Source organism: Leopardus geoffroyi, chromosome D2, assembly GCF_018350155.1.
Source record: "Leopardus geoffroyi isolate Oge1 chromosome D2, O.geoffroyi_Oge1_pat1.0, whole genome shotgun sequence".
Taxonomy (NCBI): Eukaryota; Metazoa; Chordata; class Mammalia; order Carnivora; family Felidae; genus Leopardus; species Leopardus geoffroyi.
This window is the reverse complement of record NC_059334.1, coordinates 52,628,140-52,644,106: the sequence shown is the minus strand read 5'-3', so window position 1 is coordinate 52,644,106 and position 15,967 is coordinate 52,628,140. Positions and strand designations below refer to the sequence as shown.

General features: G+C 36.8%; 1 protein-coding gene across 3 annotated transcripts in view; it reads right to left on the bottom strand.

The window, feature by feature from the left end:
• Window positions 1-1,065: 1,065 nt before the first annotated feature.
• TNKS2 (tankyrase 2) overlaps window positions 1,066-15,967 on the bottom strand; it is a 67,454-nt gene continuing 52,552 nt past the window's right edge. For all 3 annotated transcript variants that reach the window (XM_045438193.1, XM_045438194.1, XM_045438195.1), the window contains 6 exons: window positions 12,837-12,934; window positions 11,003-11,077; window positions 9,146-9,251; window positions 7,332-7,518; window positions 4,286-4,442; window positions 1,066-3,448 (listed from right to left, as the gene is read on the bottom strand). In XM_045438193.1, coding sequence (XP_045294149.1) covers window positions 3,386-3,448; window positions 4,286-4,442; window positions 7,332-7,518; window positions 9,146-9,251; window positions 11,003-11,077; window positions 12,837-12,934 — 686 coding nt within the window. In that variant the 3' untranslated portion in view covers window positions 1,066-3,385. The remainder of the gene's footprint in view (window positions 3,449-4,285; window positions 4,443-7,331; window positions 7,519-9,145; window positions 9,252-11,002; window positions 11,078-12,836; window positions 12,935-15,967) is intronic.

Here is a 15,967-nt window from a genome sequence, read left to right as displayed (position 1 = left end):
TCTGACTGTTCCCCTGGTGAAGAATCAGTATTCCTACTTGCTTTCTTCGTCACTTTTGTTCTCCGAGAGAACAAAAGGTAAAGGGCCAGTCAGGAATACTAATTACAAAAGCTTATGGGAATTTATTTACATGTTTTCTTTCCTCACCACCATGAAAAGAACTGGATCGTATCATATAGTAGGATGTTTAGGAACTAGCAAGCAAACATATTGTCCTAACTAAAGGAGTAAGACTAAGCTGCTGAAAAATCTTCCAAAGCCAAATGACTCATAGGTTATTTGCACCATTATTCTATTATTATGGAAAGCAAAGAATTGATCACACACACACACACACACACACACACACACGTGAACACTTATACTGTAATCTAAAATACATACATTACTATAATTTTTTTTAAATGTTTTAATATTTTTGAGAGAGAGAGAAAGAGAGTGCGTGTGCAGGCAGGGAAAGGGCAGAGAGAGAGTGAGACAGAGGATCCCAAGCAGGCTCTATGCTGGCGGCAGAGAGCCTGATGTGGGGCTCGAACTCATGAACCATGAAATCATGACCTGAGCTGAGGTCAGACGCTTAATGGACTGAACCACCCAGATGTCCCTATAGTTTAAGAGTAATAAATACCACTAACTTTAAGATTTTAAAACTTATAAAAATTGTTTTTAGGGGCACCTGGCTGGCTCTGTGAGTACAGCATGCAACTCTTGATCTTAGGGTTGTGAGTACAAACCCCATGTTGGGCCTACAGTAGCTTACTTAAAAAAAAAAAAATGTAGATATATATTCCTCTTTAGAAGAAGATAGATTTCCTGGGAATGACCTTTAAGGTTTGTTGAAAGTTGTATTGGATGGAGTAAATGTCTAAAAGCATCACATATCAAAGCATCTGAGAGATTATGGTCACAAAACTCAATATTTAAATTTTAAACTGCATTCTATCACTGTTAGACTCAGAACTGCATTGTTTTCCTGCAATTGTGGTTTATTGCGATCTTAATCCATTTTCTCAAGACCATTCAAAACATTTATACTATTCCAGTAATTACCATGCTACCCAGAAAAACAAATGAACACTTTATTAAGAATTAAACGAAGGTATGGAATGTGATACAGTACAAGTAAGACACCCAAGATGGATATAATCGTACTACCCACACAAAAAGTTAATTCTCACTCCCCCCCCCCCCAAAAAAAATCACAAGACAAAAGAAAAAGCAATTCCATCATTATAAAGTAAGATATTTCATGCAAAAACTCCAAAAAAAAAATCCCCCCAACCACCCCCCAAAACCCCGCAAACTGTCAACAAACCAAAAGCTATTTGAAAATATTGCCATGCTAACATATTAACCACAATATAATCATTCATAGAAAAATAACACACTAATTAAGCAATGGATTAGATGAAACAATACAGGCTGCAATAAAATAAACTCATAGATCTCGATGATTTTCCATGAAAAGTAATTCCAGATTCACCTACAGGGTGAGTAACGGGCTCAATGCTGAGAGATAAGGTAGGTAAATATAAATTCCATTAACTCATCTCATTAGCTTCTAATTATAAAATCTGGAAGCTTCCAGAATCTGAAAAATTATATAAAATTTGGCATACTCCATTTGTGTTCCAAGAAATTACTTTAGGATCATAACTGCAATTTTTAGAGAACTGTATAAAAGCACTTCCAGGTCAGGAACTGACCTCTTAAATAATGATCACAATTTACATCATAGAAACAACTCCAGATATGCATTTACTCTGATTAACTCTCACTCAGGACAAGAAACATGATTTTCTAGCACTTTATGTACAAGTTAATGCAAAGGGCCAGATAATTTAGAGACGGAATAAAATGTAAAACAAAAGTGAACTGGCACAGAGACTGAAGGGGAACATTCCCACTTACAGAGACGTAAGTCGGTAAAAATCTTGCCTTGCTTTCTGAGGGAGCTAGAGTCAACGACCAGACTGACAAGCTATAATTCATGTCTCTGTACCAAGATGCTTTCGCCTATTTCATGGAAAAGACAGTTTTACATTAGAAAACAGGAATGGCATTTTATGGGATAGCATTCCCCTCCACAGCTGCCAAACAAGCCTGGTCACCATGTGGTGCACACACAACGTGTATTTCCAACTGACTGTTAGTGTCATGATGAGGCAACCGAGGACCAGGAAGCAATGGCTCAGAGCACCTGCCCATTCAGGCGGCCTGGAGAGAACTGGGACACCTATATTTCATGGTTCTGGGTTCAGTTTACCTATGGTGTAAAGATCGGCTCTAACAGTAAGGCCAAGGAGAAAAAACAAGAAAAAGTTACTTAGGATAAAAAACGACCCACTCTCATTCGCTTCTCCTTCCATCCCCCCACTTTAGATTTCGGGTAATTAGAATACATTGGAAAATTAGTCAGAATTACCGTTCCTACCTCTGAAATGTAACTTCCTATTTACACTCCATGAAAAGAACACCATAATTGTTCACTGGCAGGATTTAGCCTCTAAAACACAGAAGCACTTGCTCTAATTTTTACAAAATGAAATGACAGAATTTTCCAATGTGAAACCCGGGAGTTTGAAGCCAGTAAAGAAGTGTCTTTAATTATCAGGACGTTCATAATTAGAGCTCTTTGGAATGTGTCTTATACATACAAAGGTACCAGAAATTAAATCCCCAGAGTATTTATGAAGTAAGTTCTAAAATGGGAAAGATTTCTAATGAGAGATAAATGCTTCCATCAGCAAATTAAATCTGATATATCAATCTTTCCTAACTGACAAAGTCTTTGCTAATAATAGCTCAACATAGCCTCTGGAATCAAATGTAAAGATCACTCAATCATGATGATGCACGATGAAGTACAGATGGGCAGTACATATGAAAAACGATTTGTAAACCGCTGCAGTTCTAAAACAGATTTATATTACAAAGCAATGTAAATAAATATTGGGCTAGTACAAAAGCTCTTATTTACAGTTTTACAAATGAAATTGTATTCAGTGTAAATGCTGTGTTTTAAAGAACACAGTACTGTATTAGTAAAATGAGTTCTGTTGAGGGGATTACACTTTCTGTTAGAATCAATGCATAACATATAAAAGATTCAAGTTAACTTTGTTTATAATTTAGTACAGACAAACCCAGTTTAACCTGGAATGGCATCTGTTAAAGTGCTGAAAAACAGGAAATACTTAGAAAACACTGTACATTATTAAAGCTTTATCAAGTCAGAATGTTAAACTTCTTTCACATTTTTTTATCCTTTGGCCACAGGCTTGTGGACAAGATGATACTTCTCAGCAAAGGAGTAAAACTTAATAGGCCACCAGCTGCTTAGATGACTTTAGGTTCAGCGGATTTAGTTTCCTAAAACAACTATTTATCCATCAACCATACCTTCGGGCCTCACAATCTGGTAAGTAATTAAATATTCAGGATAAGCCTGAAAGAGAAAGATCAATTTAAACACTGGTAAACAAACTGTTTTAAACATTTTACTATAAGGATTTCCAAACTTTAGAAAAGAGGTTCTAAATTAGTGCTGTGGATCGGAATCATCTAAGGACATTTTCTCAAAACATCCTTACCTTGATTCCAATCACTTAGGTTCTGAATCAGAAGGTCTAGGATGAATACTAAGTATGTGTTTGTTTTTAATAACTGAGGTGATTCTGCTACATTTCCTCAGTTAAGAACACTGCTCTAGAACACAAGCATCTAGAGATGCTTTTGACTGGATCTGTGTCACTAAGAGCAAGAGGGAATTGTTTGCTTCTTTGCTACAGATAGGTTAACTACTAAATACAGGATTCTGATTAAATATATTTTACAGAAGGCAAGAAACAGAAAAAAGATCCACTGTAGTTGGCAAAATCTGAATAAAGTCTGTAAGTTAGATAGAATATTGTAACAATGGTATTTTCCCGATTTTGATAATTTTAAGACAATGTCCTTGTTTTGGGGAAATACACACTAAAGTATGTAAGGGTAAAGCAACAAGCCTACAACTTCCCCTCAAGCAGTTCAGGAAAAACAAAACTGTATTCACACACACGCGGGAGAGAACGATAAAATGTTGACAATGGGAAAATAAGGGACTTCTCGATTATTTTTGCAACTTTTCTGTAAATGAGAAATTATTTCCAAATAAAAGTTAAAAAAAAAAAACAACAACCCAGTTCTCAGGGCAATATGCCGTGTCAGTTTAAGAGATTAGTAAGAAAAGGTTAAAGTATGGCTCTAAATAATTTCTGAAGATGAGCAAATAAAACTGAATTACCTGTTCTCCTCTGTAAATAACATATTCAGCTAAAGCTAGTCCATTTACACTGGGTCGACCAGTGACTGAGTGATGTCCTGGAGGAGAATGTGCCATTTTCATTGCACTGAACTGCAGGAAAGACTTTCCCAGGGTTACCCGGCAAAAGAGCAGCTGCCTATAACATGGAAGGGAAAAGATCTCTCTGAAGACAAGGCAGTAGAAGACATTGTCTGTGTAGACTGCATAAGCTTTTTAATATATTTATACATAAACACAAGTTGTTTTGTCATTTCACCCTTAAAAGAACTTTGTGAGAATGTCTTCTACTCTCATTAATGAATCTGCCACTTTAATTAATCCTTATTTTAACTATAACAACTGAGAATGGAATGACCTTATAGAGACGGAGACTCCACTTGTTTGTATCCTAGCAAAAGCACAAACCACAGCCCAAGTGAGAAGGAGAAGCAAACTTAAGGAACCCCCATGAAGTAGCTTGCAAAGTTGGACATTGATTCAACTAAGTCTAGTTGATTCCACCTTCAAATTATATCTGAAACTCATTCTCTTAATTCTATGGCTACCATTAAATTCAAATCACCAAAATTTTCAGTTGGATTGGGAACAATGGCCTCTGAACTACTCTATTTCTACTCTAATTCCTAAACTATTTTCCATCCAAGCAACAAGTTATTTAGGAAAAAAAAAAAAAATCCAACACATAAAACATTAATCAAATCACATCACTTTTCTGCTTAAAACCCTGTAGAGGTTACTCAGTATGCTTGGAAGAAAATCCAAATTCCTTACAATGGCTCCAAATTCTCTAATCTTACCTTGTGTTGTGTACCAGGAGCATTAATTTTGTTTCTTCACACAAACCAACTCTCTTACCTAGTGACCATCATACACAGTTTCCTTTACTATAGAGAATGGCATCTATTCTACCACTCTTCAAACTGGCTAACACTTGGTTTTTTTAGGTTTCGGCTGCAATGTTAGTTCCTCAAATAGGTCTTCCCTTACCAGAAGTTTAAGTGGATTACTCTCCCAATCCCCAGGCATATATATGATTGACTTGCCTTATTTCCAATAAGCTTTTTTTTTTTTATTACTTCATGGCTTTTCTTCTTTTCCAAGGACAGAAAGAGATTTTGGTGAATGAGTTAATTCTATTCTCCAAAGAGAGGCTATCTATACTTTTTATTCTAAATAAGCCTGTTGGAAACCTTAGCATTGCTAATCAATTTGTATTATAGTCCCAATCAGCCCTGTGATAATCCAAAGACAAAAGTCTTTTTAATGTTTATCTATTTTTGAGAGAGAGTGAGCATGAGCAGGAGAGGGGCAGAGAGAGGGAGACACAGAATCTGAAACGGGCTCCAGGCTCTGAGCTGTCAGCACAGAGCCCGACACGGGGCTCGAACGCATGAACCATGAGATCATGACCTGAGCCAAAGTCGGACACCCAACCAACTGAGCCACCCAGGCGCCCCCCAAATTTTTTCTTTAATGTTTATTTATTTTTGAGAGAGAGAGAGAGAGAGAGAGAAAGAGGGAGGGAGGGAGGGAGGGAGACACACAGAATCTGAAGCAGGCTCCAGGCTCTGAGCTGTCAGCAGAGCCTGATGTGGGGCTCAAACCCACGAACTGTGAGATAATGACCTGAGCTGAAGTCGGATGCTTAACTGACTGAGCCACCCAGGTGCCCCTAAAAATTTTAATAAACTTATTTCCAGACAGCCAATCACTCTGTTCTAAAAAGTAATGAGAGGTGGTACTAGAACATTATTATAATCTGAACTATTTTACCTCCAGATAATATGACAGCAGAGTTGAATTTACAGAATCTCAAGAGATTACAAGCTTTCTAAACTGTCCAATTTATGATCTAAAACAGAAGTGGATGGGAGTTCATATCCAAAAGGGCTGACTTCAGGCACCTACATAAGTCTAAACTTAGGGGGAAAACAAGAGTAATACAAAAACAAATCTTGTTTCTCTCCAGGACCAGAGTTCTTTACCTCGGCAACCTTTCAAAATCAGCTGGAAAGCCTTTACAAATCCTAATGCCAGACCAATTATATGAGAACCTCTGAGGGTGGGACACATGCATCAGTAGTTTTTAAAGCTGCCCAGGTGATTCCAATGTGTCACCAAGGCTGAGAACTACTGCTCTAGGGTTTTCTTCAAGATCAGTGATCAGAAACATTAGCATCACCTGACAACTTGGTAGAAATTCATATTCTAGGGCCTCCTCTCAGGCCTACTAAGTCAGCAACTCAGTAGGTAGGGCTCAGGAATCTGTGTTTTAGCGAGCTCTTTAGGTGATTCTCCTGCTTGCTAGTATCTGATGAAGATTGCTTCAGATCTGTATAAGCAGTACCCTAACTGTTGAGTGAATTTCAGTAATTAACCTTACTCAATTTTTCAAATGACAAAAGATAATTTATATTTACCTATGAGGATTAATTAGGGGCAAGTTATTTGAATGATTTTAACAACTGAGTTAGGCCAGAGTAAAACCGGGGGGAAAAAGTGCAAAGTAGTTATTTGATAATAATGTGCTTTTTAAAAGGAATGTGTTTCATGATAAGTTTTTCAAGTAGTAATATCACAAATTCAGGATTAGGATCATATCACAGTGGAAGAGAGACTCCTACAGGCATTCCTATGAAATACTAGACTTGGCAAAGGAATGCCATTTTCGCATTTGAATACACATTTTTAAAGAATCCACAGTCCTATAATATTTAAGGGCCACAATAAAATCTCTCATGCCCAATGATATTTTCTGCTTCATACTGTTCAAAGCACTAGGTGTTCTAATGATTAAATGAGTTAAATAGGTCAAGTGGTTTGAACTGTGCTTGGCTCACACAGATCATTTAATAAACACTGGCTCCTGTTACAACTGGTGAGAAAGCCAAAAGCAACCGGAAAAATACCTATCTTGGAGTCCTAAAGTTGTCCAAGATGATGCCTTGCTCCCCTAATTTCTCAAATATGAAACTAGTTCTTATTAAATTCTTATCAAACTAAATGAGAACAAGTGATCTCTTACCTGTGGCAAATGTAACAAGATCTGTCTTTGTGAACTGGACACCCAGTACCTCCTCCAATTCCATATACATACTGATTGCTTTTGGAAGAGTTTTCAGCAAAATAAATCCCAGCTCCAAACATGCCACCTATGTAGGCATGCCTTTCATCAAAGCCTTTATGGATAATCGCATTCACAAAGGGAGATCCTAAAACAGATGTAGATGGATAAGAATTTAAAATTATCTTAGAAGAATAAAATGAAATCTTCATTGAAGTTAAATTCCTAAACATACATACTGACCACCGATATAAAGAATATTAAAAAAACAAGGATAACAAGTTACCTGTCACCTAGTTTATTCCTTTAGAATAACTACATTATTTTATTTTATTAAAAAAATTTTTTTAACGTTTATTCATTTTTGAGAGAGAGAGAGACAGAGTGTGAGTGGGGAAGGAGCCGAGAGAGAGGGAGACAAAGAATCTGAAGCAGGCTGCAGGCTCCGAGCTGTCAGCACAGAGCCCAACATGGGGCTTGAACTCACAAATTGTGAGATCATGTCCTGAACCGAAGTCGGACACTTAACCCACTGAGCCACCCAGGCGCCCCAATAATTAACTACTTTAAAAGAAATGCTAACGTTGATTGACGTTTCTAATAAGGGGGTGGATCAAATGCCAAAAAATAGGACACACAAAGATTCAATTAGAAAAAAAGATCACTTAAAATATCAATGCTAAAGTTACCAAATTCCACACCTCAAATCCAGAACCAAGAGTCTCATAATTCATCTCCTATAGCAAGGCTGTATGCAGTTAAGCCTTACAGTGACATCCCATGTCTGTGTGCTTTTTCTAGATATCAAGTGGCCAAAGCGGTCTTTTCATGTTTATTCTCTTCTTTATACTTCCTTCTCATCTCTCCACTTCGCTGCCTTTCATCCTGTCACACCAGATTCTATCTGCAAATGTGTGTTCCTTCACTCTCTGCATACTGACTACTCTCACCCTCTTCCGTGCATGGGTGCCAAGAAGGAGAGCTTAGTCAAAGGAAAGGAGGTAGTCATGGGATCAAGGCCAGAGAGTAGGGTGAGGGGTGGGTGTTAGGAAAAGCCAATGTAACAGTTAACTGATTAAGATTAGTGTCCCTGTTCATAAAGGAATAGGAAAATATACTGAATTCCACTACAGAACTACAGAAGACCAGAATCACTTATTTCAATTAATTTGGAAAAACCAAAATCATTTATTATAAAACAGAAAAATCATTCATTATAACCATCAAGTCAGTACCTAAATGAATATTACACTCTTTGACAAGAGAGCATCATGATGATTTTTAGGGTTTTAGAATGAGAAATACCATTTAGATATTATCTACCAATTCAGTCTGCTATAGCCATTCTTCCAGGGGACTGTAAAATTTAAATGTGTTTCATAGAACTTTACAGGTCTCTAAAAATTTTCTGCAATCAAGGCCAAATGAAGAAACATACTGGAGTTACTATGTGCTTGAAGACTTGATAAACACTACGTTAACATTTACATTTATCTTTGCTATAAATCTCAAAGACCAATCAACACCTGTCAATTTGCAGCATAAAAGAAAACAGGAAATTTCAAGACAAATAGTGCTTTCAATCCAACAGAAGTTCTTAGAAAATTCCCTAAGTTCAATGACAACAGCTCTTTATTTTAAAGATTTCATTTAAAAAAAATTTTTAAGTAATCTCCACCCTAAATTGGGGCTTGAATTCATGACGCTGAGATCAAGAGTCACATGCTCTACCTACTGAGCCTGCCAGCGCTGCCCCCTGCCCTGAGGAATCTTACCATGAAATAACATTCTTTCATTTGCATGGTTGTGGTTTTCTTCAGAAACTTCTTTTCTTCTGTGGGTGTATCTTTCCCATAGTTTCTTGTTACAAACTTTCTGAATCTATAAAAAAAAAACCAGAGGAATCAAAATCTTTACGTCATAATTACTTACCTACTTTACTTGTTCATCTTAACCTAAATAGGCCACATAGTCAGAAGAGAGGCAAAACTTCTCTGAAATATAAACTATGTTTTATTTTAGTCAGCTAAAAACACTTGGTCTCAAACATAAAGATAGAAATATAGCTACATTTTGGAAATGAAAAACTTCAAAGGGAAAAAAGCTATATATGGACTTATGGGAAGGTCAAGAATACCATAAACTAAAATACTTCCATTCTCATTAATTTAGAATTATTACTAAAACAGCTCCAAATCAGGTATACTGAATTCTGTATGTAAGTATTAAAAAGAGAACGGCTATCTTTCACCTCATCCTATTTTATTTGGCTCAAAGTATCATCTGTATCTGCTTTTAATGAAAAATATTTGAAATAACCCCCAGCAAAAAACATTCTTAAAACACACACACACAGACACGCCTCTACTACTCTCTCTACCTTTCCCTATCCCTCCAATTCCTAAAATTTTTGTCTTGAGAAGAGTTAAAGATGGATGCTGGTCTCACTGGGAGTATTTCTAGGATCAAAATTCACAACCCTAGAGCTGTTTCTTGGCTGTGCTTAAAGGTGTTACAGCCCCCTGCTGGTCCTAGAGCACATCTGGGAGCTGGTGGATTTAGTCTTGGCTTAAAAAAACTCAAATATGGCTACAGATGTAATCAAGGAACACAACTGACACAGCGATCTCACTTATATTAAGAAAATAAAAGGCATGATTATTTGCCTTATTAAAAATATTACATATGTTCATGAATGGAAATATCAAGATGTCACTCTTGTCACACTATGATATAAACTAATAAAGAGGAGCTCCCAGGATTTCTTTACCTTAAATCATCTAATAGGATGAACAAAGTAATCTCCTATAGTTTTAGTATTCACTAACTCTAAAATACAACATCTAATATAACACTTATAATAGTATATATATGACAATAATATAAAACAGCTGAAATATTTGATACTGTTCACTTTTGAGTTTAAAATTTAGGTATTAAAAAGATACTTGCCACATTTTATTTGTCTTATTTCATAATTATTAAGAATATATCAATGTAGTTAATAAAAAGATTTATTCATCTCAAGTAGAGCGTGCATTTTTGTTTGCTGTAGTTCAAGAAAAACACAGCAAAGTTGGAAAAGGCCCTGAGAAGAGTACCTGGTATCAAGCAAAGACAGGACTCTCCTTTGAATGACTTAAAACCTCAGACTATTTTTGGAAAAGATGAAGGTACAGAGGGAGTACTATTAGAATTATAAAAAAGTTGTATAGATGGGGGACTCATGGACACACGGAGTAGTCACAGGACAAATAAGTATAAAGATGGAGTCCTTTCTTGAGCCACAAAGAAAATTCAGCTTTGCTACAAAGGAGTACTTGAATAATTTATACATTTAAGGTCCTAAACCTAATGGATTTATCATGATCTCAAGATAATTCAACAAATGCTGAATTATTTGTTACGAAAACAGCACAAAAAAAGGAATAAAGAAAGAAAGAAAAAATGAAAAACAGTACAGGGATTTTGAGAATCTTAACCTTTAAGGATCTACCCTTTCCCCAAATATCCCTTGATGCTATGTCAAAGACTTACTAGGCTAGACAGATTATATTCTTATGAAAGTTAATTACTGTTTCAGGCTTTGAAAACTACGGTCACAGAAAACTTTATTTTCACTAACTTATTACCTTGAGAATATTGTATCTGTTGAAGATTCCACCTGCATGACCTCCATCTCTGTGCTCTCGGACTGTACTTTGCATCTGATGGAAAAATATGTCAAATATATGTGTATTAACTTTTGTTTTTCCTTCAAAAATTTGTTTTAATGTTTATTTTTGAGAGAGAGCAAACAGGGGAGTGGCAGAGAAAGACACACAGAATCTGACGCAGGCTCCAGGCTCTGAGCTGTCCGCACAGAGCCCCATATGGGGCTCAAACTCAGGAACCCAAGAACTGTGAGATCATGACCTGAACCGAAGTCGGATGCTCAACTGACTGAGCCACCCAGGCACCCCCTACTTTTGCTTTTTTTGATTTGGGGAAAATGGTTCTTGACGCCTATGATTCTGTTTTTGAGAATACAAAATGAGATTTTAATATTTTTCTTGTTTATATAAGAATTCTTCTATAACTTCACAAGTACTACTTTCTAGAGATAGCTGTTAGCTAGTCAATCTGGAAACAATACTTTTAGGCGAAAATTATATAATGCAAACTAAAGGAAGAAAAAGGAGCAGATGCATGGGTGAGTTAAACATACAAAGCTAACCACCTCACATGCTAAAAAATAAAACAATCTGGGAGTGCAAGCTGGTGCAGCCATTCTGGAAAACAGTATGGAGGTTCCTCAAAAAACTAAAAATAGAACTATCCTACAACCCAGCAATTGCACTACTAGGTATTTATCCAAGGGATACAGGTGTGCTGTTTCAAAGGGACACATGAACCCCAATGTTTATAGCAGCACTATCAATAATAGCCAAAGTATGGAAGGAGCCCAAATGTCCATTGATTGGATGAAGGGATAAAGATGTGGTATATATACACAATGGAGTATTACTTGGCAATCAAAAAGAATGAATTCTTGCCATTTGCAACTACATGGATGGAACTAGAGGGTATTATGTTAAGTGAAATGAGTCAGTCAGAGAAAGACAAATATCATATGACTTCATTCATATGAGGACTTTAAGAGACAAAACAGATGAACATAAGGGAAGGGAAACAAAAATAATATAAAAACAGGGAAGGGGACAAAACAGAGAAGACTCATAAATATGGAGAACAAACGGAAGGTTACTGGAGGGGCTGTAGGAGGGGGGGATGGGCTAAATGGGTAAGAGGCACTAAGGAATCTACTCCTGAAATCATTGTTGCACTACATGCTAACTAATTTGGATGTAAATTAAAAAAAAAAAAAAAAAAAATTAAAAGAAAATAAAAAAATAAAACAATCATTTATTTGCTCCCATTCATTTTGCCCTAGTAAAGCACAATATGTACTCCATTGAGAGCTGGAGTTTCTGGAGTATTAGAACTCAGTTTCACTCAAGTTTCTATCCCTGTGTTCCTCACACATACAGGATACGTGTTCTTCAAACTGTAAAGCACTATTCAAAGATTTCAGTGGATCCAAGAGTTCCGTGAAAAGAAAGCTGGAAGAAAAACTTCCTGGAAAAGTAGCATCCACATATTCTGGGTCTTGTATGAGATACTGGGGTTTGCAATTGCCTTCATGAAGGGAGGGAATATTTGCATCTCCCCCGCACCCCCCCCCCCCCCCAAATGACAGTAAACTCTTCTCCAACAGAATTCTGTGTCAGTATTAATTGTAGTATTGAACCAAGTTACTGGATTCAAGGTTTATTGAGGGAGTGTACCTTGAACGCCGATTTTGAACATTCATCCAGGTGGTAAAGAGTTAGGGACAATTAAAATCCTATTACATTTTCAAGATCTGGAAACCTCTAGGAAGTTCAGCTATTGAACCAACATTTATTTAAGGTATAATGAACATACCTCTTCCTCCACAGACTGAAACTCTTTATCATCAGGAGATAGATCTATGAGAATTGTTCCACTTCCAGAGGTGTTCAGAGTTAAGTACGGGTTAAGACCTAGTAAATAAAATTTGAAGGTAAAAAAAAAATTACGCCAAGTCCCCATCCCCTCCAATTAACATCAACCCAAAATGGCCACCTGATTTATCTGATGCTTACTACTTTTTTTTTCTTGCTTACTACCTATTTTTAAAAACTTTTAATTTTGGACTAATTTACATTTTCAGAAAGACTGACATCACGTAGAGAGTCACTGTGTACCTTTTACTCAACTTCCTAATGTCACCATTAGGAATATTAATGCTCCTCCAATGTTACCATTCTATATAGCCACAGTACAACACTGGTCACACTTGTTAAGTAAATTACAGAATTTATTTGGATTTCATTAGATTTTCCCATTAATGTTCTTTTTCTGTTTTAGGATCCAAACCAGAACACCACACTGCATTTAGGTTGCTAATTTTGACACAACAAGTTGTAAGGGTTTTGTGGGAATAATGCAGAAAAACCTTTCTATTCTTTACCCCTTATCCTTAAGGAGGTTGTCACAAAATTTCTTCTTCAGATTATTTCCTTTACTAACTACTCAGCACTTTCAACATTTAGTCTCTTTAATTTCTGTAAATATGAGGAAGAATTATGACAGAAATTTATACAGCTCCAGGTAATTTTAAATCATCCTAGAATGACACTCCATAGTTTACCGACTACTGAATGCTTATTCTGTTTTTCATTTTTCATTTTTTCAATTTATTTATTTACTTAGAAGTTTGTGTGAGAGAGAATGTGTGCACGCTCAAGAGGGGGGAGGGAGGGGGAGAGAGAGAGAATCCTGAGCAGGCTCTGCACTGTCAGCACAGAACCCGATGCGAGGCCTGAACCCACAAACCAGGAGATCATGACCTGAGCCAAAACCAAGAGTTGGACGCTTAACCAACTGAACCACCCAGGCGTTCCCTGAATGCTTATTCTAACCCCTCACAGTCTCTAATTCAGCAATGAATGCTGTGTTTTCTGAATGTCAATGGTCAAGACAACTATGTATTTTGTACCTTTACTCTCACAAAAACTTTTCAAGAGGAATTTTAAACAGAATTTTCTAATTTCTTCCATGTATTTGTAACAAACCTTTCCTTCAGTCTCTACAAGATCTCTAAAGCTCTGCTGTTTTCCCAGGTAGGGCTCAAATCCATTACTGCTGGGTCAATGCATGACAGTGTGAGTGTAGAGACTAAGAGCACTGTTCTAGTTCTGGGTCTGGTCTGAATAACAAGACCACCACCAGCATGCTAAACTCTGATAAAGACTTATCAGGTATGTAATGTGAATTACATTGTCTGAAGTACATTATCTACAGGAAGTATGGAGACTTTACAAAGAAGAATATTTCAGAGACTAAAGACTTACCAGAATAAAGACCATGACACACGCTTGACCAAACCATCTCTGGACCACCCCAAGATGTCTTATAAACACTAAAAGATCAGGACAAGTAATGTATTGACTTGATGCACTGAATGAGAGCTAAGGCTAAGCCAGCAAAATGAGAGACTGTCAGAAGACTGCCACGGGTTCCACTTTGCAAATGAGGTAGAATGTAGGTATAGAATCCTGGCTTCAAATGAAGACAAGGAAGGTGATAACTTTATGTAGGCAAGAGACCCTGACGTGCTAGAGCAGACACAGTCATTCTGCGTCGTGACATTTCTCCTCCACGTGGGAGTGAATGATCCTTTGCGATTGCAGCTGTATGTATCAGAATGACCACAGACCAGAAGTGGCACAGAGTTACACACCTCTGCCACTTGGAGGCGGTGTGCCTGTTTCTGTCATTGTTTCCTGAGCCTTTCAATGCAGTCTTAATAACTGTGTCCCAGACACTATATGTTTAATGAACAAACACTGTCCGATTTCCTTTTTAACCTGCCTCTTTCATAAGTGACCCTTGTTATTCCAGTACTCCACCGTAATTTCTATCCTACCGGATTGGTATTATTCTAGTAGAGTCATGACGGCTGTCTACAACTGCAGGTTCTAGTTTCTCTTCATTTTTGATACTTTTTATATTGTATACTAACATTCCAGGGAGTCACGGGTTTTCTGTCTTCTTTATCTCATACAATTTTGTCATCTATACTAGACATATCCTAGACTACCTCATATTTTAAACATTTTGCCCTAGTCCCTACCAGGAAAGTAAAGTGCATCCACTTTCAATCGATTCTATTTCAGAATTCCAGTGTAAAGTATTGCTTAGCTTCAGTCACCTACTTTTTAGAGGTAGTTTTTCCTTTTCAAGAGATGGCCCCTACCCTGCCTACCATACATCCTTCCCTGAAAAGCTCTTCATTTTTGCTAGTCTGGGTTTTTCTTCAACTCCAGTTGTACAGCCAGGACTTCAATGACAGGATGTGTCTGACCGCAGACAGGGTAAATCACACCCTTAGTTTAACAAGTTAAAAATGCGGCCTTGATATTTAGAACAATTCACCTTTTCATACCTGGGACTTGGTACATGGGAAATGTTAACATCTGTTGAACAAATGCAATTTTCATTTTAAGTAATGTTCAGAAGAAATAAAGATATTATTCAATGCTGTTCTGTCAAGTGTTCTCAGTTACAACACTGTTTCCCAGTACTTTCACAGCAAGTGCTAAAGAATTTAGCCATTTACATAGAACAAAAAGAGATTTACAACATTATTTTATGGGCAGACCTCAATGCCTAGGCATTGCCTATTATATTATCATAAGACAGAAAGATATTCAAGCTTCTGATCTTTTAGACTCATAATTTTAGGGCTAGAATAACTTCAGAAGTAACTGAATACTTAAGAGAAATACTTCAGAGCTAAAGCAATTCCCAAACTTCTGAATAGCCCAGAAATTTTACTTAAGTTCACCTACTAACAGCAGAAGCTCAGTAAACTTAACAGTAGCAGCATTAAGACCTGATACCAGGTTTCACAAATTCTAATCACTGCTCTTCCTATTAAATGGACTCTCTCTCATAGATTTTAAATGATCATTTAGTAAGTTGAGGGCTGCCTTTATACCAACCATTAAATTGTTAGCACTGATTTAAAA